Source organism: Gadus morhua, chromosome 14 (assembly GCF_902167405.1).
Source record: "Gadus morhua chromosome 14, gadMor3.0, whole genome shotgun sequence".
Lineage (NCBI taxonomy): Eukaryota > Metazoa > Chordata > Actinopteri > Gadiformes > Gadidae > Gadus > Gadus morhua.
Genome location: NC_044061.1, coordinates 2,323,441 through 2,345,604, shown reverse-complemented (window position 1 = coordinate 2,345,604; position 22,164 = coordinate 2,323,441). Strand labels below are relative to the sequence as shown.

Genomic DNA, 22,164 nt, shown 5'->3' with positions numbered 1-22,164 from the left:
GGGGATTAGCTTCATGAGGACCACCACAGACACATCAGGGGGGAGGGGGGGGGTTAGCTTCATGAGGACCACCACAGACACATCAGGGGGGAGAGGGGGGGGGGTTAGCTTCATGAGGACCACCACAGACACATCAGGGGGGAGGGGGGGGTTAGCTTCATGAGGACCACCACAGACACATCAGGGGGGGGGGGGGGGGATTAGCTTCATGAGGACCACCACAGACACATCGGGGGGGGGGGGGGATTAGCTTCATGAGGACCACCACAGACACATCAGGGGGGGGGGGTTAGCTTCATGAGGACCACCACAGACACATCGGGGGGGGGGGGGATTAGCCTCATGAGGACCACCACAGACACATCAGGGGGGGAGGGGGGGGGATTAGCTTCATGAGGACCACCACAGACACATCAGGGGGGGGGGGGGGGGGGATTAGCTTCATGAGGACCACCACAGACACATCGGGGGGGAGGGGGGGGATTAGCTTCATGAGGACCACCACAGACACATCAGGGGGGGAGGGGGGGGGCGACGGGTTACCTTCTGGGGGTTGAGGACTCTGATGACCTGCGTGACGGTCCCCTGGTTCAGCGCAGGGACGACATTACTGCTGGGCGAGAGGAGCTGAAGCTGGAACGTCTGGCAGAGACACAGACAGACACAGACACAGGGGGACAGACACACAGACACAGGGGGACAGACACACAGACACAGACACACAGACACAGGGGGACAGACACACAGACACAGGGGGACAGACACAGACACAGGGGGACCGACACACAGACACAGGGGGACAGACACACAGACACAGGGGGACAGACACACAGGGGGACAGACACAGGGGGACAGACACACAGAGACAGACACACAGGGGGACAGACACACAGACACAGGGGGACAGACACACAGACACAGGGGGACAGACACACAGACACAGGGGGACACACACACAGACAGGGGACAGACACACAGACAGGGGGACAGACACAGGGGGACACACACAGACAGGGGGACAGACACAAAGACAGAGACAGAGAGAGACACAGACACAGGGGGACAGACACACAGACACAGGGGGACAGACACAGAGACAGAGTGACACACACACAAACACAGAGAGGGACACAGAGAGAGAGACGGAGAGACACAGACAAAGGGGGACAGACAGAGAGACATAAGAGTGACAGAGACAGAGAGAGACACAGAGAGAGCGAGAGAGAGCGAGGAACAGAGATCGAGTGAGAGCGAGTGACACAGAGAGATCGAGAGAGAGCGAGGGACACAGAGATCGAGAGAGAGCGAGGGACACAGAGAGATCGAGAGACGGACAGAAAGACAGACACGGACAGAGACGGAGACAGAGAGAGACAAAGAGACATAAGAGAGAAAGACATTAGATCACATCGTGCCTGGTTTGGAAACCAGAGCATCCAACACTAGAAGAGGATCGACTAGATGAGCGTCGAGTCATGAAGTGTCAACACGGTAGACCAAGAGGAACCTGGACTTACCTTTGGTACTGCAGCCTGAAAAACAAATTCGGTCATGTCTGCGTCGGTGGTGTTGGAGGCGTGGATGGTGATGACCGCGATGTTGGGGTTGGGGGTGGCTCGCTCGAACGTGAACTCGATCTTGAGGCCGTTCTTGTTGTACGCCGTCATGGAGGGGATACCTGAGGGTAAGGTGTGATGCACGCCACGTCATTCACCAACGAATTAACAGATGAAGCCAATAGGATTTCAATGCAAAAAAAAGTGAAAGAGAGTCCAGCAACAGACACCGATAAGAGGGCGGGGCTGACCGGCTGCGCTGATGTCATTGAACAGGTTCTGTGAGGACAGGCCGTCCAGAAGGAAGCCGGGCTGGGGGGGGGGCCCGGTCGAGACGGGGGCGGACGTCGGACCACCTGTGCGGCAGCATCATAGAGCGATGGAGATCGACACAACGTGAGACACACATACCTTTATACACACAGGGGGGTCACTGATGGGTACAACAAGGCAACATAGGAGTGCTGCAGTTTGCTTCTGCATATTCTTGGCTAAAGAATGTCTATAAAAAAATACAGAAACCTCATATTATCATAGCGCAAGTAAATAACTGGCAGCAAATAACTAGAGCGTCCTACAGAGGGCGCTATAGTGAATTCACCTATAGTGATTTAGCAAAAACCATGTTCTGGTCACCTAACGCCAAACAGACCGGTAGAACCCAAACCCCAACTTGAAAGACTAAAAAAGATTAAATTGTCCCCAAAAATAAATATATTTTTACAGAATCAAAAAAAATATCAGCGTTGTAAGAATGGCTGCAGTATCTTCAGGTCCTCATTTGAAGTCCCTACCGGTCAGAGAGAGGTCCCCCAGCAGGTCCAGCAGCTCTCCCCCGGACGAGGGCGGCTTGGTGGGCATGGAAGTCTGGATCACCGGCCCCACGTCGTTGCCCCCAAGGAGGTCCAACAAGTCATTGGCCTGCGAAAACAGCAGGAAGGGATCTCCTTTAGTGCAGGCTGACGAACAACATCCAAACAGAAAGGGACGGCCTGAACGTATATATTTAAAGTAGAGCTGTCAAGCGATTAAAATATTTAATCGTGATTAATCGCATTAATGTCATAGTTAACTCTAATTAATCGCGATTAATCGCAAATTATTTTTCTATGCTAAATATCCCTTGATTTTTTGTCCCATAATTCTTCTCATTTTAATTCTCTTATCAACATGGTGAAGTGCATCGGCTTGCCTTGTGCAAATGATTTTTTATTGATAACAACATTGGCATATACACTGATCAAAACAGGACGATACAAAAAAAGAGCCTATAGTGCAATTAAACGACTGCTTTGAACAAATGTCATTTGAACATAGCAGTCAGGCTACTGCTTCTTTGTTTTGAGCCAAAGAAAAAAAAAAATATATATATATATTTTTTTTTTTATAAAATAATTGCGTTAATCGCGCGACAAAAAATTTAACGCCGTTAAATTTGGTTTGCGTTAACGCCGTTAATAACGCGTTTAACTGACAGCTCTAAAAAGATATTTAAAATCGGTTCGGGATTTTCAGAAAGCTCACAGTCTCATTGCTGTATTTGCTTTGGCTGTTCAGTATCTCCGTGACGGTCAGTAAATATATAATGACTGGAGCAAACCCTAACGAATACCAATGCAAGTCTGAGTGTAGCGCGTCGAAACGGGGAATATTCAGACCGTCTGAACGGTCAACCAAGAATATGATATTGTGCCTTCATTTCCCCATGATATCATATAAAAAAAATAAAACTATCTACCATGGCAGTTCCATTTATAGCCATTACAACTTTCGATTGCAGCAAAAGATTGAAAAGACATGACACAATCTACCACAGTCCCTCTGCTACGGCTACTGTTTTGGACTTCTTCTTTTTACATTTCTAACTCATTGGTTATTTAGCATCCTCACTTTCATAATGGAGGTTAAAGGTGTTCGTTGCCCTCAGGCTATGGCCCTGAAGTCACACAACCTGCAAACTCTCCCCCAAACACATTCCATCGCTTACTATTATTGGACTAGATGATGTACTGATTTTGTTTTTGGAAATGCATTAAAGATTTCTTTGCAACTCCAGATGAGCGTGGAAGTTGGAAATATAAAGTTCCCAACACATACAAAATACATTTGGACAATGTGCTTCTCACATGTTGGATAGAATGTACCACGAACACGTTTTGTTGATTCAATATAACAAAGTTGTGAATAGTCTTGAATACTTTTCACTATCCAAAATAGATACTTATTAGTTTCGGTTTTAAATCCACATCTAACTGATCCTCGGCTAAGTAACGACTTAGCGTCTGGTCTCTGCATCATTGAACTCTGAATGGTGTCTATTATTATTCACTGCCACCACACTCTATCCCTCATGCTGTAGTTGTTGAGTGGCCTTCTTACTTTGCCTTCTGAGCCACCTTGGTAGGAGGTCGAGTTCCTCTCTTTCCTCTCACATGGCAATAGTGCATGAGGTCCCATCCCAATGACAGATCTGCAGCAGCTGTAACATGAGTCAGGGTTCCTATGGAAACACCAGGCCAGTCCGGTAGTCTTGGTGACTGACGCTCCTGTCCACTATACTGAAGCCTCTTTCAAAGTGACCTTGATGGTTTCCTCCTGTCATCTTGATGCAGAGTCGAGGACCCCTGGGCCTGCTAAACCTTTGGAACCATGTGAGCATGATAGCCTTCAAGTTCCTCCCCACAGAATGGACTGGTGGCACTGCTCCAGCATGCCCTCTTCAGGCCACAACGTTTTCTTTCTTTTCGTTTCTTAAACGCTTCATAAAGCTTAAGTGCCCTGGGGAGGAAGTCAGTGGCTTTCCGTTCCCCTCTCGGTTCGAGTGCGACTCGTACTGTCGTAGAAGACTTGAGCGCACAGTCCGGCGCGAATGCAAATTTAAATACTAACCACTTAAGTTCCAATTACGACCCACTTTATATTCACCAAAAAAAGTGTGCAAAGTTTCAACGAAATTGCACAGCACCATTCGTGAAATTCAAGGGCATAAAAAGAACACGCACACAAATAATAAATTAAATAACTGAATTATATCATGCACGCGTTGTACTTCTCAATCCAACACAATGTTAATAGTCCTCACCTGATTGGTTGGCTGGGTGACGGGGGGCGGGTGCTTCGACTCCAGGGCCGAGGGCTCAGTCTCCCCATTGGTCTGCACCATCTCCGTTGGGCCATTCGAAGACGACTTCTCCATGATGGGCATGCGCTCCAGCAGGGCAGGCCTTTGGAGAGCAGGGCGCACGATGAAGACACCAAAGCGTGTTCTCTGGTTGGGCTGACCCCCCCCCCGTGGTGTGAGTGACCCTTACCTCATGTGGTCGTACTTCTTGAACATTGCGTTGTACTCCACGGCTCTCTGCTGTAGCTCTACATCGATGCTACTTCCATAGATGGAGACCACCTTCTTGATTCGGCTGAAAGAGACAGACACATCATCCACTGTTGATCAGCACATTAACTGACCTCGAATAGAGTACGAGTGAGACGTTAAGTCAGGGGTTCTCAAAGTTTGGACAGCTGAGGGCCAATTTAGGAACCCAAAATTTGACTGAGGGCCGCCAAAGAAAAATAAATAAAAAAATCAGCCGGGAAACGCCGTCAGCATCCCAGTGGTGAAAAGAAACATTGCAGTCGGATTAAAACTAACAAATGTACCAGGATTTTATTGAAAGCTCGAGTCGACTTTACTCTTCATATTTATTTATTTTTTGCTATTATTATTATTTTTTTACTTACATCTGTATGTCATTGCGGGCCGCCAAGAATGTTTCTGCGGGCCGCCATTGGCCCGCGGACCGCACTTTGAGTACCAATGCGCTAAGTGGACCAAAGTTTCTGAACAGAGCTGAGTTTAAGGAGGCTTGACATACTTGACACTGCTGAAGCGTGTGGACAGCTTCATGATGGCCGTGAGGGAGTAGCCCCTGGTGACGGGGGTGGACAGGTTGGACACCAGCAGGCCTTCTAGCACATCCAGGACCTCATCCTCAGTCACCTGGGGGACCGAGGGACACATGGATATGCTTAGGAGGGGGAAAACCTGCACTGCTGCATACACCTTTTACTGGGCTGGATGAACACACCTGGAGAAATCATGACAAAGAAATATACTTTTATTATGTTTAGGTCTGGATAAAAACATGCACTGCTCTGAAATCTAAGAAACTGAAACAGTGCATACCAAAAGCAATGGAGTGTTATTCATCAAGCTACCTTAAATTAGTATTTGGGTCACGTACCTGGATGGGCTCCTCCTCTTCACACTGACCGGACACCAGCAGATCTCCGTATTCTCCTATGCACCAGGACGACACTTGCACCAGAGGTTGCTGTAGGAAACACACAAAGCAAAGTCACGACCTGAAGTCACCATCAGCTGGGGTAGACAACTCCCAGGAACTATCAGCAGCCTAAGACGGGCTCCCTGCGTGTACGATGGTCCGGTCGCTCTGACCTGCGAGATGTCGTCCAGGAGGGCCTTGTATAGTCTCTGCACGGTGTAGGCGTGCATCTCCACACTGTTGGTGATGAGCTGGATGAGGTTGGGGACGGAGTCGTCTCGCACGTAGCTGCCGGACTGTTGGAGCAGGACGACAACAGACACTGAGCGAGGCCGGAGGAGACCACATCCTAGAGTGCTTATGAGGAACGCTGGGAAGCGACTCTACATTGGCATTTAGAGTGTTTAGTAGACGCCTTTATCCAAAGCCACTTACAATTAGTACATTTGTCAGAAGGAGACAAAAACAATATATCGCTGTCTGTACAGTAAGGATGTTCATAGAAACAAGTGCCAAGCATTAACAATCGCTAGGTTAACCCATTCCCTGTATACAACAAAGATGGCATTGTTCTAGAATCTTATCCTAGCTAAGTACTATTTATTTTAAGTGCAAGGACGTACAACATTCAAAACAATACAAAATACTGTACAACTGCTGGCAGCATATCCGCTCTCATATCCTTAAGATGTGCCCACATCAACGGGTGTGGGCACCATGAGGTTTGCTGCTGTAGAATACATACCGTGGTCAGGACTCTCATGATGGTGTCTATGTGCCATCTTTTTGACGGTGCATACCTATGAACAAAACAAAAAAAAAAGGTACAATCACCTGGTTGTTGCAACATTTGATGTTTTCACCAAACAAACCCATTACATTTCCTCCACGTCGCTATGGAAACGCTCCCCACCGGGACACTCATCCCAGCAGTTTTGCATTAGCCAAAAGATCTCAAATTACAATTCAGTCAGGCAAGTCATTCCTGAGACAACACCCTAGAGGAGTCGTATTCATACAGCCTAACGCTGGAGCTATGACTAGATTTATCCGTGGCATCATTTCCAACCCCCATATAAACATCTTTCTTCAATTCAATTTACTGCTTATTACAATTGTCGTCTCTCCTTTCAAAACAGAGATAGTCGGCCGGTCACTGCAAACAGCCAGTACAGGCTAATAGCATTTTTCCAACGGAGTTTGGACTAAGACGAAAGTGGTGTTTTTTGAAGAAAATGTTTGAAGTCCTTCTTGGACTTCCTAAATTGTTGCTCTTTGTTTATTGTGTCGTGTTCTTATTTTTCCTTGGATTTAATAGCAGGCTACACTCTGTCGGGCTGCTGTGAGGTCTCAATGCTTACGTAGCTGCCGCGGATATCGCAATCCGGCTTAAACCCCGTCCTACCATGAGGGTACCGTCAGCGGTGGAAACACGAGCCGTAACTGAGCGGGGCTATGCCACACCCTCACTACTGGGCTGAGGCGGGCTGGGTCCGAAGCGTATCCGCCGGTGGAAATGCATCATAACAAACTCCCTCCATTTAAACAGGCCCTACAAACATCTCTTTAATATAACTTTCACCTCATAACCTCCTTCCCTTCTCTCCCCTTCCCCTTTTACTAAAATACGTTCTTCTTGATTGATTATATTTTGTCTTCACTCTGTAAAGAGTTTTTGAGAACTTAGAAAAGCGTGATATAAATCAAATGTATTATTATCATCATCATTACAGTCAGTAGAGCAGAGAACAGGGACCTTCCCTACTGGGACCGCCGTGTAGAGAGAACACACTGTCTTACTTCTCTGCAGCGAGGAAGACTCCTGAGGCACAGTCCGCCTTGAACTCCGGGTCGCACGAGTCCAGGAAGTACAGCAGCTCCTTCATCATGCCCCGGATGTTGTTCCCGTTGACCAGGGCGAAGCTCAGCTCCATGGCCCGCCTGGAGTAGAAGGGTCAGGGGACAGGTTATCCACCAAACACTGTGTGGTTGTGTCAGCCTAAATGGTAAATGGACAGCATTTGTCGCGCTTTTCTAACCAGTGGCCACTCAAAGCACTTTAAAATATCGCAGACTATTCACACATTCACACACCGACGACGGTGTCAACCACGCAGGGCGACAGGGTGAGTCGTCTTGCCCAGGAGGAGCCGGGGTTCGAACTAGCAACCTTCCGGTTACAAGCCAAACCGCTCTCCCTCCTGAGCAACATGCAGCCTGGTCTAGGGGACACACTGCTTCCCTAGCGGGGACACACTGCTTCACTGCTTCCCTAGCGGGGACACACTGCTTCACTCGCGGGGACACACTGCTTCACTCGCGGGGACACACTGCTTCACTGCTTCCCTAGCGGGGACACACTGCTTCACTCGCGGGGACACACTGCTTCACTGCTTCCCTAGCGGGGACACACTGCTTCACTGCTTCTCTAGCAGGGACACACTGCTTCACTCGCGGGGACACACTGCTTCACTCGCGGGGACACACTGCTTCACTGCTTCCCTAGCGGGGACACACTGCTTCACTCGCGGGGACACACTGCTTCACTGCTTCCCCAGTGGGGACGCACTGCTACCCCAGCGGGGACACACTGCTACCCCAGCGGGGACACACTGCTTCACTAGGGGCGGCCCACCTCTTGATGGACACATCCAGGTCCTTCAGACAGTCCACGATGGTGCTGCGATGCCGCTGCACTGCATTGTGGTCCGTCTGCACCGTCTTTAGTAGTGACGTCAACGCAACGTATCTGAGAGTGTGGACCAGAGAACAACCATGATGAACTACAGAATAACAAAGATGGCCTCTTCCAACCAATGAGGGTAATGATGAAGATGATGATGATGACAGAAAGACAGACAGCTACCCACCTAATATTTTTGTCATTGTTCAAGAGGAAGCGACCTAGAATGTTGATGGCCAATACCTAGAATAAACCATAAAGAACATTAACAAGAGAAATGGCACAATAGAAAAGTTACTGAAATGTGTTGCTGAAGGCCAAGATCAGGTGAGAGCACTCACCCTCAGCCCGCTCTCTGACTTGATGTCCATGATAGTCAGGACCGTCTCATAAAGGATCGCATTGCCTACATTTTTACTGGTCTCTGTGTTAGTTGCAACCTAAAATCAAACAAGCACAATAAACCACTAATTAAGTACAATAAACCATTAATTAGTCACAAGTATGAGTGGAAGACCATGATCCAGATACTAACAATACACTGCTCACCTGTGCCAGAATGTCATTCATCGCTTCACTCGAGTCATCGTCACTCCGTCCTAAAATCCGCAGAAGTCTCAATATCCGCACCTATAACGGAATAAAAAGTCAACACCCAGATGTGGGTGTCTGGGTTTAGAAGAGAGGAGATGGGATAATCGGCCCAGATGAGGACGTTCAGGTAGACGTATGGTAGCATGTGACCGTGTCTTACCTGCAGGAAGGGGTCACTAATGCCAGACACGTCGTGCTCAGGGGAGTACCCCGACATTATGAGGTTCTTCAGGATCCTCACCAGCTGTGGGACCAGCTGAGGAGAGGACACAACAGGAAGGACTCAAACGGTCTGTGGGTCTGGATACTGTAGGCCGTCTGTCGGTGTCAAATTAATCTCAAACTAAAACCATAATTTACAAATGACAGCCAAGCAAATGCAACTGAAGGACAGGGGGATGGAGATTAATAATTATTAGTAAAATCAACTGAAAATGATAAATCGGGATTTGTAGTAATCATTTGCTGAAAAAGACATCTTTCATATTGAATTGCCAAGAGCATGTTTAATAATATAATCAACATATAAAGTATTATTATAATCCATCATTGAAGACTTATTAGACTTAAGACTAAGAAAGAGACTTTAGTGAACATGTTAAATCCATTTGGATGTAATATGTAATTATGTACATAATAGATCCTCTAATTAAATCACACATGATATAACTTAATGTTGTCTTCAAAAAGGTATTGAGGTCTTCGTTACCCTTTAGAAGTATTCCTTCAATAATATATTAAGATATATTTGGGGGTTTTAACAGGCAGTATCGCTGGCGGTATATTCTTAGTCATGAAAACAATACAGATAACTAGAGCGAGGAGCCAGCTAGCCATGTGACAGAAAACACCCTGCCGACAGTGACAGATCAGTGATCAGTGATACATCATCTGTGCCTGGTGAGACACCTGCAGTGATCCATTGAAAACAGACCCAACACATTGTTTTCAACACACGGTGATCAGATGAGGTACAGATTAAGCCAATAAGGACACCTTTACCGTCGTGACACATGTTTAGGGTGAATGGACCAAAATTATATACATCAACAATAAAGATCACTTACACATATTCAAAAAATTCAAACTGTAAATCAAAAGCACGGGAAATGGCACTAAACTGAACACAGATCTGGACACATCGGTGGTGGAAGGGTGTAAAGAGAACTAGTTAAGGCATGCACCAGCTATGAAATCAGAATGTCCTCTTACCTTCTCATTCTAACACAATGCAGGAATTGTAACAAAGACAAATGACAGAAAAAATATGAGGCAGATGTTAGGGAGGGGAAGCTGGAAATCATTCATATTCAAAGAGTTTCTCAAAGTGTTTCTGAACATGAACATGAGGAAGGGCCTCCTGGAAGTTCACAGCTAGAGTAGGAAAGGAGATGAACACTAACAGCTGAGAGACGAGGCAAGAGAACACCCCGGGCGTAGGAGGTAAAGGCCGAGGGGTAGGAGGTAAAGGCTAAGAAGTAGGCTTAGATGTGGCGCACACCTCAAGTAGGAAATACAGGCTCAAACTCTCGGGCTAAAGTTCAAGTGGTTTATTTTAGCTGCAGAAAAGCCAAATGTGCCTACAGAGAATGAAGTGTGACGTGAGTTTAGGACAAACGCGGAATCACCTCCTAGGTCACCTCTGCTCGGAGTGTGTGTACGTACCTTTCGGAAATGGGACAGCATATCTGGACTTCTTTCGCACATTTCAGTGAGGAGGACGACGGATGTATGGAGAACACCTGTGGAGATAAACAGAGGTCAACAAATCTAGTTCTGTTGGAGGGAGTGGTGCCGAGCCGGCTGACCAGGGTCCATACATTGATAGAATCAAGGAACAAAGAACCCTCACTGCATGGTGACCAGGCTCAGTACATCATGTACATTAATATAATATAACAGCCACCTCTAGAGGGTTCACAGCCGAGTAAGATAGCAGATCATCGTAGAACATAAAAGGAGAAATGTGCCTTCATTGAATAAAAACCGGAACAGAAATGGCACAGAAGCAGCCTGCTTTGGGATATCACCCGGAGGGACCCTTACTGAATCATATGAATGTTGGGCTGCGTTCTCCAGAAGGCCTTTCCAGACACACTCTTTTGTAAATAACCCTGTCACTTCATGTTGGGCAGCTTGCACAATGTCTGTGCTTCGCTCTTCCAATCTTCCAATAGCTGATTCGTTGTGTCCAGTGACACAGAGCTCAGATACATTCAAAAGGTAACGGCATCCTGTTGCTTTACGGATACAGTTAAACAGCTTTTGCCCTTTTCTATTTTGCACCAGTTTAGATATATTACAATTTCCAATTATTGTGAAGGACAAATACGTCCCTGAGGGGATGATGGAGTAATGAACGCGTTCTCTGTGAAGGACACCAGAGAGGAAGGCCTTACCCTCCCAGCTGGTATTGAACGTGCTGTGGGGAGGATTCGGGAGTTGTAAAGACAACGAGCAGGATAGAGCATGGTTCGGAATACAAACAACATCTCTGCTCCCTCCCTACGCTCCTCTAGCCTTAAGTGATGCCATCACCCACCTGTTTAGGACAGGAGAGATGGATCCCCAAACAACCTGGGAAGAGCTGCCCTGATTGGTCAGAAGTCAGCCAGGAGCGGCCCCAAATATAAAGGGCCGCACCGATTGGTCGAAAGAAAGCCTGGAGCCCTACAACTAAAGAGCTGCCCTGATGGTCAGAAGTGAGCTTGGAGTAGCCCTACAACTAAAGAGCTGCCCTGATGATCAGAAGTGAGCGTGGAGTAGCCCTACAACTAAAGAGCAGCCTAATCCTTCAGTGTAGGACCAGGACGTGGCCCTCACAATAAGAACACTCATCACCCACTCACCATGGTTCTTCTCGCTGAGCAAGTTTTTTGTGGCTGGAAGGAACATTTCCATCAGTTCAGGGACTTTCCTGATGACATGAACTGCACACAGCGCCGCCTGAAACCAAAGCGTTACAGATATTTAAAACAATGGCCGTCATATTTATGGAAGTACGATAGCAAATTACATTTATACACAGCGCATTCAGAAAGCATTCTGACCGATTTACATTTTCAATGTTTTCTTAAGCTACGTCCTTCATTCATTGTTTCTGTGATTAATTGAAACATCCCATAATTAAAAAGCACCAGCAGTCTTGGGCTCATGACTCGCCCTAACCCAGAGTGACCAGCCCGTGTTCCACATTGTCTGAGAGTCCTTGCCCTTTGGCGAACTGCAAGCTGGTGGTCCATATGCTTCTTACTCCAGAGCAGTCTTACTGTACACCCATGGATAGGTCTGTACGTTTCCAGATCAAGCCAATGCAATTTTCCACTGGTGGACTCAACTCGAGGTATAAACATCTAAAAAGGTAACAGCATTCACCTGTGCTCAAATTTCATGCCAAAAAGCTCTGAATGAATACACAAAAGTTTACGAAAATCTACTTTTTCAAAGCGGTCTACATCTTGTAGATAACTAAAAGGAACTAATTAATGTATCCATTTTTTTATACATCTCTCTGTAATACAATAAATGGTCAGTAATAGAAGCACATCCAATACCTATGTGATGGTGTGACATTGCTTCAGAAACTTCCCCTTCCCATTTGCTAATTTAACAGACAATTGAGAAACCTGAAATACAGCACTGCGTAGCAACCCCCAAAGGCTGCTGGCTTTAGACAAAGGCATATTTCAGAGATGATATTTTGACCATTTGTTCTCGATGTGCATGACTTCTTGCCCAAATACAGATACAAGACAGAAGTCACAAAATAGCAGACGGTAATGTCAACTTATGCTGAAACCAAAAATGTACCGTCCTTTTCAACAATATTGTCCTAGTCACAATATAAAATTCAATCGTAAAGTCTCCTTACAGACTCAAGAATTTGAGTTCTACAGAACAAACTGTCGCAACTAGTGTTACGCAATAAGTCCCATAACTACTGTAAAAGACCAAGCTTACCTTTTTTCTCAAGTAGGAGTTGGATGTTTTGAGCAGCTTCTCCACCTCTCCAGCCAGGTCACGGCACATCTCTGAGGAACCCATGCAGCCCAGGGTGCACAAGGCCAGGCCCTGCACGTACTGCGTGCTGTGGTTCAGGTCACTGGGAAGGGGGAGAAGATGTTCAGCACAACTCGGAAAACGGGTCTATATCTGAAAAGGGTTTTGAGAGAATAAACCAATTACAGTGGATATGAGGTTTGCTCTAATTTAGGGGTGATGGTAGTTTTTTTGTATTTTTTTTGGTACAGGTTTGTGAAGTAAAAACATTTTATATATTTGGAAGATAATATGTCAACCAAAGTATTTTTTGAAAGATAAACATAACCACTACTCCATAAAATGGAAAACCATGCGATGGATCAGGTTATTCATCGATTGGACAGACAGCTAGACGGACAGCATACACTGATCCAGGATTATCTAATAGAGCCTTTGTTCTAATACAGAACTATACGTGCTTCTGTTGAGACTGCTATAAAGAATGTAACTTCACACAACCAAGGAGGCATCCCGTTGAACTAGAGGCGGTATGCGCAGATGGCTCCACATATTTCAGTCAGAAAGATATTTCCTGTGGCGCTCGTAAAGAATCCATTGCCCCGGGATGAATTGATACGACCAGCAGAAGTGTCCCTGATACTTTGCACCATCTCGGCCTTTAATGGATGGATCTGTTGGAACGTCTCCTTTGTGAGATATAGGTGTGTTGACTATGTGGGTTCAGACCTGGGCAGTATCACAGCATATCAGGGTTTTTAGGAATACCCACGTTGTTATTCAATACCGTCAAAAATACAGATGCTACTCTTTGGATTCAACATCCCGACACCTTCGGAACACTTATTATGATATATATTTTGTCCAACTTTTGCTGCAGGATGTATAAATAAATAAGTCCGTAATAAAGTCTCCACTGCATTTAGGCTGAGACTGAACAGGGTTGGTCTGATGAGAGGCTGGTCAGGTATAGGCAGAGTCCCTCGCGTAACGTTGGTCAGGCTTTTCAATATGTCACAACGTCCTCCTGACATCAAAACTAAACGGGACATTTACAGCATAGCGCTGCTGTGCTTGTGTATTCAAATAATCACACTAGTCAACCGCAGTTTAGGCAGTACGAAAGTATATTTGCTAAAGACAGGACGGTATGTGCCCCGAGGTTCCAGCGATGTATATCTGCCGAATCGACGGGGTATCCAAACCAAGCTGTCTCGCAGCAGCAACCCTCTCTATAGAACCATCATTCGGGTCATACTTCTACACAACAGCTGAATTACTTAATTAGGACGCTGCACACATACGTAGGGCCCTATGAAATCCGCGATAACGAAAACGCGGACGGAATCACGGAATTGGACAATAAAAACGGAATCAACTGATTTTTTTTTTATTTTTTTTTAAATTATTTTATTAAGCAGGAAATTATTAAAAGTAACAAAGTTACCATTTAAAACGGGCCTGTCTTAGTAAAATAACTGATTTCCAGCAGGTTCCTGTTCATCAGCACATATAACATGCAACAGGGACAAGGCACATCAGACGTCACATTTACAATATGCAGCGGAATTCGCCACTATTTTGGTGAAATTCAGTTTCGAGGGAAAAGGGAAACAACACAGGTGACATTAACGTCACTGAATGTTTAGCAGTCACTCGCACAACAATGTTAAAAAAAAATCCCCGGTCCACCACGCAAACAATAGGTCCCGCTCCTAACAAGAAGCCGAAGAAGAAGTTGAAGCGCCCGTAATTCGGTTCTAACCCCAAATTCAGAGCCGAACAATATCCAAAACACTTCTATCACTCAGGTGTTTTGTAGAATATGTCAACATACTATCGATTGGAAACGCAAAGATACGTGCGATGACCACTTGAAGTCCAAAATCCATATGAAAAACAATGAACGCCGTAGCCAGGGCACGCCCCTTCAAACAACAATTTGAGTTTATAAAAAAAGAGTTTATAAGCACTTTAATATTTATGTCATGTTTTTATTTGAAGCACTAAAAACAGTGCAATGTTGTGATGTTTTAATAAATGTAGTCTTCTATCTGATTAAATTGTATTCGTTCGCACTTATTTGACACTCGTTCTGATGATTTTAATTGTAAAAACGGAATTAATGAAAATTAAAACGGAAAAAACGGAATTTGGAAAAAAATAAAACGGAATTTGGAAAAAAATAAAACGGATTTCATATGGCCCTACATACGTCTCCCGTTTCAAAAGGATCCCAATGGATATTTCATTTAAACCTCTGTTTCGAAGGGTTTTCCACCAGCCCTACAAGAGTTAAATAAAAGCTGATGAGAATAGCGCATTGCAATAGTGTTCCACCCCTTGGTAGAGGGGTGGAACACTATTGCAATGCGCTATTCTCATCAGCTTTTGAAATATAGGTTAAACTGACCTAACATACGGTATATAATACAGGTTAAACTGACTTTCCATGTGTGTACATTGGTAACAACTAGAACACTCAAGACTATGGGACAGACAGCATCGTAGGCTAGACAATATCGTACATGCTAATGACTTCTATCCCCAGCTCAGCCTTTACACAAACCCTGATGTATACCGTAACCCGGTGAAATGGTATAAAGGTAAAAAAAACATTGATACCGCCCCAGCCCTTGTGTTGTGGACAGATACTTACTTCTTGATGCAGTTTGTCATGAGTAGATGAACATCTTGCCTCTCGTCCAGCAGCAGCATGGCTCCCAGGTAGCCTATTCGCTTATCGGTGAACTTTTGCGATGCAATCAACTTCAGGCACTCCAGCTGCAAAATGTGTGCGGACAATTTATTTTAGTTTTCCCCAAACAGGCATGGGCGTGTGCTCAGACCTTTGCCAAGCTCAATGCATTGACGGACACGAGAGGAGAAGGACTTCCTGCATACCTGCCCAAAGTGCGCTGGGTAGCCCAGCATGTGCATATAGAGGAGCTTAGCCACATTCCTGCAGCGGTACGTGTTGTCCTCCTCTCTGAAGGACGAGCGGATGGCGGCGCACTCCTTCTGGATCATCTCGCGCTCCTCCGCCTGGGTACGGGCTGTCCGGATGGTCCGGATCAGCTCCCGCAGTCTGATCGGAGCGGGCATTCTCTGGAGGACACAGGGGGCAGGGTTAGGACACACAGAGCCCTGGTAATGTGGGCGGAAGGTCGCTAGTTCGATCCCCGGCTCCTCCTAGCCTGGAGTGTCGAGGTGTCCCTGAGCAAGGCGCCTCACCCTGACTACTCCTGACGAGCTGGCTGTCGCCTTGCGTGGCTGATACCTCCGTCGGTGTGTGAATGGGTGACAATATTGTAAAGCGCTTTGAGTGGCCACTAGTTAGTTAGTAAGCGCTGTATAAATGCAATCCATCTACCAATTAATGTGGATGCTGCCTGATTAAAATTCTTGTTGGGAAAATTATTTAAAAAACAGGGTAAATACATGACTGAAACTACTGAGTAAGAACATAATACAACCTGAATGCACTTACAGACGTTCTATCTTGTCAAACTATAAGTAACTCATCCAAGCCTAAAGTAGTAAAATGTGTGCAGTGCAAAAGACGAGCAGGTGAAATTCCATTCCAATGCAGCGAGGCTTAAGACAACGCAGGCTTGACCCGAGATGGTTAAATATTAATAAGACGCACATGCAGGGGAGTGAGATTAGATTCTCCTGCACAAAGTCCCATAAAGACCTGCATCGGAGAAATCATGCAAGATGCCATGTCAATTTCAAGAAAATAAGGCATACGGAACTACAACACTACCACATAGAACATATTATACAGGTATTACTTGTCTTATCTAATTTTCACCAGGGATCAGGAAACTTCACACAATTTTAACCGAGTCTGGTGGGAAATGAACATTACCCACTTCCAAAGTTCAATAATAATGATGACCAATATGGTAGACATCTACTTAGAAAAGTACTTAGTTTGATGGAAAAAATAATTGATAGCTTGCATAGGCCGTTACAGCAAAAAGGGAATACAGGGAGTAATTACTTACTAAACAAAACTATTTCTGCATTAAGTGTGCAGATAAAAAGTAATTTACTTGCCACGGGTAGACACCTTAGACAGATGTACTGACAAACCCCAGGCTATAACTTGCATCCTTTAACTAGTGTACAATGGCTCTCTTTATTCCTAGTATAAAATGAGTGTTCTACACTAAAGTAATTAAAATGAATTTGAACAGGGGAAACTTGTAATGCGCAACATTTCAACAAGCTAAAAATGACCTGGACATGATATCGGTAGTCAATGCTGTTAAAAAATGATTTCAATAATGTTATAAATATACATCACAGCAGACTACTGATGTACCTCTCTCTTTGTTTACATGCCATATTTATACAAGAGTATCCAATCTAATCTTAGGATCGCCATTTTACTTATAAAAAGGTATGACCTAGAGTTTACAGACAAAAAAACAGCATTTATAAATCTATCAAGGAACATTATAACTTGACCATAGGCTTCTCGCTAGATGCTAGATGCCACTGAATCCTACTAACTTCACCTTTAAAAAGGTGAAAGTGTCATGCTGATGACTATGCTTTTTGTATCTTTAATGCTAATAGATGGCATCTACAAGGTTTACAGAACTAATGAAATAGATGCAACATTTCTCTAACAACCGACACCAAATCGTCAGATATGATGCTGTGCATCCAGTGAGTCTGGTTTGGCTGGCGAGCTGAGCAATGATTCAGGTCTAATGCACTGTGGTGGTGACACTCAGCAAACATGGTATTGTTGGATGAGCGTTGAGCTAAAATCCTGTTCATTTACTCTCCATTTGCTTTGGCTGGGAAAACCTTATTTGATGCATGTATTTTAAGTCGAGTCACACCAAGCATATGAAGGATTACGTAATATAAACCAAGGATATGAGTGGCTGTTAACCACGGATTATACATTAATAATAATCAATGTGGGATAAAACACATTAATGAAGATAGAACATTCTCTGTCTTCTAAAACCTACTCCCCACCCCCCCCCCCCGTTCCCATAACGAACTGTCCATTACATATCTAAACCGGCAGAACTAGCATCTCCTGGGAGCTAAATAAAACATGATAACACTAAAGGTTCCTTAATCTATGCATCTATGGTGTGTGACCTATCTATATATATGCTAATGTAAGGTTTGTTTAAAACTTTTCATAAACACCAAAAAGCTAACCGTTTACGAAGTGAGCGAAGATTAAGGGGTACGCACGCACAATGCAAGTGGTTTAGAGTTCAGGAGTAAAAGCAATGATCTTATTCAGTAGTTGGCCAGTGAACACATAGGGGACACTCGCCAAGGTCAGTCGGTCTCTGTCTTGCAGACAAAGAACTCTCTGCTGTGTAGTAACAGTATATTAGACAAATTTCTTCCATAATTCTTGAAACCTACAATGTCTTTCATTCTAGGTCAGTTGGTCACACCAGAAGGGCATGTTTGTCCTCAAACACAACATAACTTACAAGAAATTCACCTGTGATAAACCGCCTAGCCCTCAACATTTTGGTTGCAAAAAAAAGGGCAACTGCGGTTCGATTGGGTTATCAACCTGCCATTCCCTTGAGGCTCTGGGACCTAGCCTACACTTCCTGACAACCAGTGGCTAATGGGGAAAAACATGCCACACCTTTCAAGTAACACAGGGATGTATACCTTAAACAAAATGTATAATATAAGACAGGAAATGTAATGAAAATTCCAGATGAACACACAAGTGCCTAACATATTGCTTTATTATATTACATGTTGAAGGGAAAGCAGTTAAACTGCGATAATGGTCCACCATTTAAAGAGCAAATTAGATTAGATTCTAGCCCTTGGACACGTCCGAGTTTCTTGATGAGGAAAATATTACTAATAGGTTATCATTGTACAAACTTGAATGTATCCTTTTTATTCAAGTAACATTATACGTCTTAGTATCTTTGCTGTGCTTTTCATTCCAATGCAATCCTCACTATTAACACGGGAAGTCAAAGCCTTCAGGCAGAATACGTTGTGGAGCAAGATGCAAATCGCCACAACCCCTGCCCTCCGTGTCATCTATCCGTTCTGGTCCCATTCAAAACGTCAAACTGGCTCCCTGGCTTCATAACCATGAACCTATCTTCTTTAGCCAAAGCAATTCATCGCCCACTTGAGCATGACATCTTAAATACATCCCGTACTAAATGGATGTTGTCAAAATGAACCTTACAAGCTCATCAAAACTAAATTAACGCAGGTTGTCAGTGAACATCACAAACCTCCTGTCAGCCCGTAGCTCAACCGAAATAAAAAGTTAAGACATCAGATCCTCGTTTTATATTCTGCTCGTTTAAAATACCTTTTTAATACACGAAATACAACGCCCCAGACGTCGGGGACCTCAGATGACGAACTCAGAAGGAACTCTGAAGGAGACACATCCAGGCTGTTGTCACACTGCTAGTGGGAGAGCTGGCCTTGTATGAGGCTTCATCTGAAACCATTGCAACTCCTTCTGCACCAGTGGTGGATAACCAGTTCAGACTGGGAATGCCCGATAACCCTGGTACTAGAGGGCCTATGGAAGCGTTTGACTTAGCAAAACTAGCAAGATTAGTCTTGGATAGGTTAGCCAGCTAGCATCCTGTCAGTTCACATTATTAGAACACTGAACTGGACCAACAGCTTCTGGATCTCGAACTGGTTTGACTGGCGGGTCAGACCAGTGTCCATACTGGGAGGCTGTCATCTCAATCAACCCATGTGGAGTGTATTCCCCCCTCACCCTGTTGTCCCATATCGCCACAGTGGTTAGCCTTGACTTTACATTAGCCAGCTACACAGCTAGCACCACTACAGGCTAACCAAGCTATCCCTGTTAGCCGCTGACACCCCCAGCTGCGAGCCGCTTCCCGAGCTCCACAGCCTACAGCAAAGTTGTCAACATCTCGCCACACATACTGTCACTGGTCCGCCTCCGTGTCGCGGTGGGTTCGTTCACATCGTCCCCGACACGTATCGTTAAAGAATACTTACCGGCCGTGGCGGTACCAGACGGGGACTTTTTATACGAGCAGCAGCGGAGGGGGAACACAGCAGACATTCAAAATGGCGGCCGTTCCAGCCTCATCACGTCTACCGCAGGCGGAGGGATCCGCCGGAGCACCGAGGCTTCCGACGGGCGGCGGGAAGGCTCGACGTTCTACGTTACAGTTACATGGACGTTTTCTTTGTCATCTCTTGATTAACATCTTCGCTTGATATGATATTTTTCATGGGAGAATATGGGTAACTTATGCATGTTTTGTTGTTGATGTGATGTGTTTGGTGTTAGTGCGCATCGTTGTGATTTGAGTCTTTTCCAGCAGGCGATGTGAAGCGGTGTCGACTGGAAGGGGCTAACGGGAGGCTAACTAACGGACGCTTTCTTATCATCTGGCTGTCGTGTATTTTACGGTCGCTTCTTTGCTTTTATACAACAGCTGGCAGTTCACACCCTCTGTGTTTTAAGTAATGTCATCACGGCGTTCCACAACACAACATGGGAGATGAATTCAGATTTTTGTCGGTTCACCGCCGCGGATGAATAGTGATTCCACGTCGATGAAGTGCTGCGGCTGTACGCGTACTCGTGGCAGCGGTGACGCGTGCGCGCGACATTACGACGAATGGTTCCGCGGTCGCGCGATCGGGGGGCGCCCCCCTGCGTCGTGGGCGCGCTGCGCAGGTTAGCGACGCGCCTTGGACCGGGAGTGTGTTGTGATGATCACCGCGCCGCCGTACGGAGATCCTCTGTAGGACAGATAGTCCGCATGAGCACCGGTACGCGCTCCGTTTTAATTTATGAAATACACATATATATATATAAAATATAACTCAATGCTGGACCTCATGCACTCTGTGGGAACGCGAATCTACTCTCATTCCTCTGGGTCGTGTTGTCAGGTTTGTGTAAAGGTATTGTGTGTGTGTGTGTGTGTGTGTGTGTGTGTGTGTGTGTGTGTGTGTGTGTGTGTGTGTGTGTGTGTGTGTGTGTGTGTGTGTGTGTGTGTGTGTGTGTGTGTGTATTGCATCGCCGCTAAGTTTTGTCCCGTGGTGTTCAGCGCTCAGTCTAAACCTGCACTTAGTGAACCATGCCCATCATCCTCCGACAGTCGGATCCTCTCCGAGCTTTATATTTTATATTGATCAGAATTGCATCCCGCCGACGTGCGGTGGGCTCTCCCACAATGCATCGCGGCGCGGCTATACGTCGGGATCAGCTGAAACGCGCCCCCCGCAGTGTGGCTATCAGGGGCACGGCGGCTGGGTGTGCTGCTGCTGGTCCGTGCTGATCGTATGGATGCTGTTAGAGGGTCTGGATCTCAGTCCTAGGACCATCTTGGGTTTAGGGTTCAGTGTTTTCTTCTGGTTTCTTTTTTTCTTGTTTTGATTTTTGGTTCTCCCTTCTCAAAGCGGGTTCGGATCTATCTGAGCCGGTTGGTTTATCCATCGATGATAGGTGGAGATTCGTTGTTTTCTTTTTACCGGGAGTGGACAGTACTATGTCCAGGCGCAAACAGAACAACCCATTCAGAGTTAATTGTAGGTATTGTCCCAGGTATTGTCTAAATCATTTTCCTTACCGTCCTTTAACAGTGCATGTTATTAAGTAGCAGGGTCGTGTTTATAATGTGTGGACTGTGGAAGATGTGAATACAAGGCATCGATGATGAGAGCTTATGTGTTCTGTAGCATTAATGCTGTGGATGTGAATATACGTTTATCATAATTCTCATGTCATCTGCGTACTTTATATTTATTATTGGCTGTTCAGTTGCGCTTTATGGATTATTGGACCGCAACTTTTTGGATCACAAACTTTGATGTAGCCTTGTGAATTATTATTGCTTTATTTACCCTTTTCAATGCAGCATTATTGTGATGCTTGTATGGCTACCTATGATCTACTGTTTTTGAGCATTAATTAATTTAATGAATATATTGGACAGATTTAGCCGGCCAATATTTTTCCCTTTTCGTGGGCATACATTAAGGGTTCATTTAAGAGTTGTTGTTACTT

The 22,164-nt window shown here is 45.4% G+C and overlaps 2 protein-coding genes across 8 annotated transcripts in view; one reads left to right on the top strand and one right to left on the bottom strand.

The window, feature by feature from the left end:
* The window catches only part of ap1g1 (adaptor related protein complex 1 subunit gamma 1), a 26,611-nt gene extending 6,341 nt beyond the window's left edge, over positions 1-20,270 (bottom strand). For 2 of the 3 annotated variants that reach the window (XM_030376230.1, XM_030376231.1), the window contains exons 1-23: positions 20,139-20,270; positions 16,020-16,223; positions 15,775-15,899; positions 13,077-13,218; positions 11,966-12,062; positions 10,782-10,858; positions 10,329-10,337; positions 9,277-9,372; positions 9,072-9,152; positions 8,864-8,962; positions 8,710-8,765; positions 8,475-8,588; positions 7,640-7,780; positions 6,585-6,639; positions 6,013-6,135; positions 5,798-5,887; positions 5,429-5,553; positions 4,868-4,972; positions 4,639-4,780; positions 2,351-2,477; positions 1,808-1,912; positions 1,518-1,678; positions 544-642 (exon numbers count right to left, since the gene is read on the bottom strand). In XM_030376230.1, coding sequence (XP_030232090.1) covers positions 544-642; positions 1,518-1,678; positions 1,808-1,912; positions 2,351-2,477; positions 4,639-4,780; positions 4,868-4,972; positions 5,429-5,553; positions 5,798-5,887; positions 6,013-6,135; positions 6,585-6,639; positions 7,640-7,780; positions 8,475-8,588; positions 8,710-8,765; positions 8,864-8,962; positions 9,072-9,152; positions 9,277-9,372; positions 10,329-10,337; positions 10,782-10,858; positions 11,966-12,062; positions 13,077-13,218; positions 15,775-15,899; positions 16,020-16,220 — 2,370 coding nt within the window. In that variant the 5' untranslated portion in view covers positions 16,221-16,223; positions 20,139-20,270. The remainder of the gene's footprint in view (positions 1-543; positions 643-1,517; positions 1,679-1,807; positions 1,913-2,350; positions 2,478-4,638; positions 4,781-4,867; positions 4,973-5,428; positions 5,554-5,797; positions 5,888-6,012; positions 6,136-6,584; positions 6,640-7,639; positions 7,781-8,474; positions 8,589-8,709; positions 8,766-8,863; positions 8,963-9,071; positions 9,153-9,276; positions 9,373-10,328; positions 10,338-10,781; positions 10,859-11,965; positions 12,063-13,076; positions 13,219-15,774; positions 15,900-16,019; positions 16,224-20,138) is intronic. The other variant, XM_030376232.1, reaches the window with a different exon arrangement.
* znf821 (zinc finger protein 821) overlaps positions 20,258-22,164 on the top strand; it is a 14,563-nt gene continuing 12,656 nt past the window's right edge. The window contains exon 1 of one of the 5 annotated variants that reach the window (XM_030376237.1): positions 20,258-20,390. In XM_030376237.1, the coding sequence (XP_030232097.1) occupies positions 20,387-20,390 (4 nt within the window). In that variant the 5' untranslated portion in view covers positions 20,258-20,386. Of the gene's footprint in view, positions 20,391-20,632; positions 20,925-20,945; positions 21,048-21,075; positions 21,703-22,164 lie in introns of those variants that run through there. The other 4 variants (XM_030376234.1, XM_030376238.1, XM_030376236.1 and 1 more) reach the window with 4 other exon arrangements.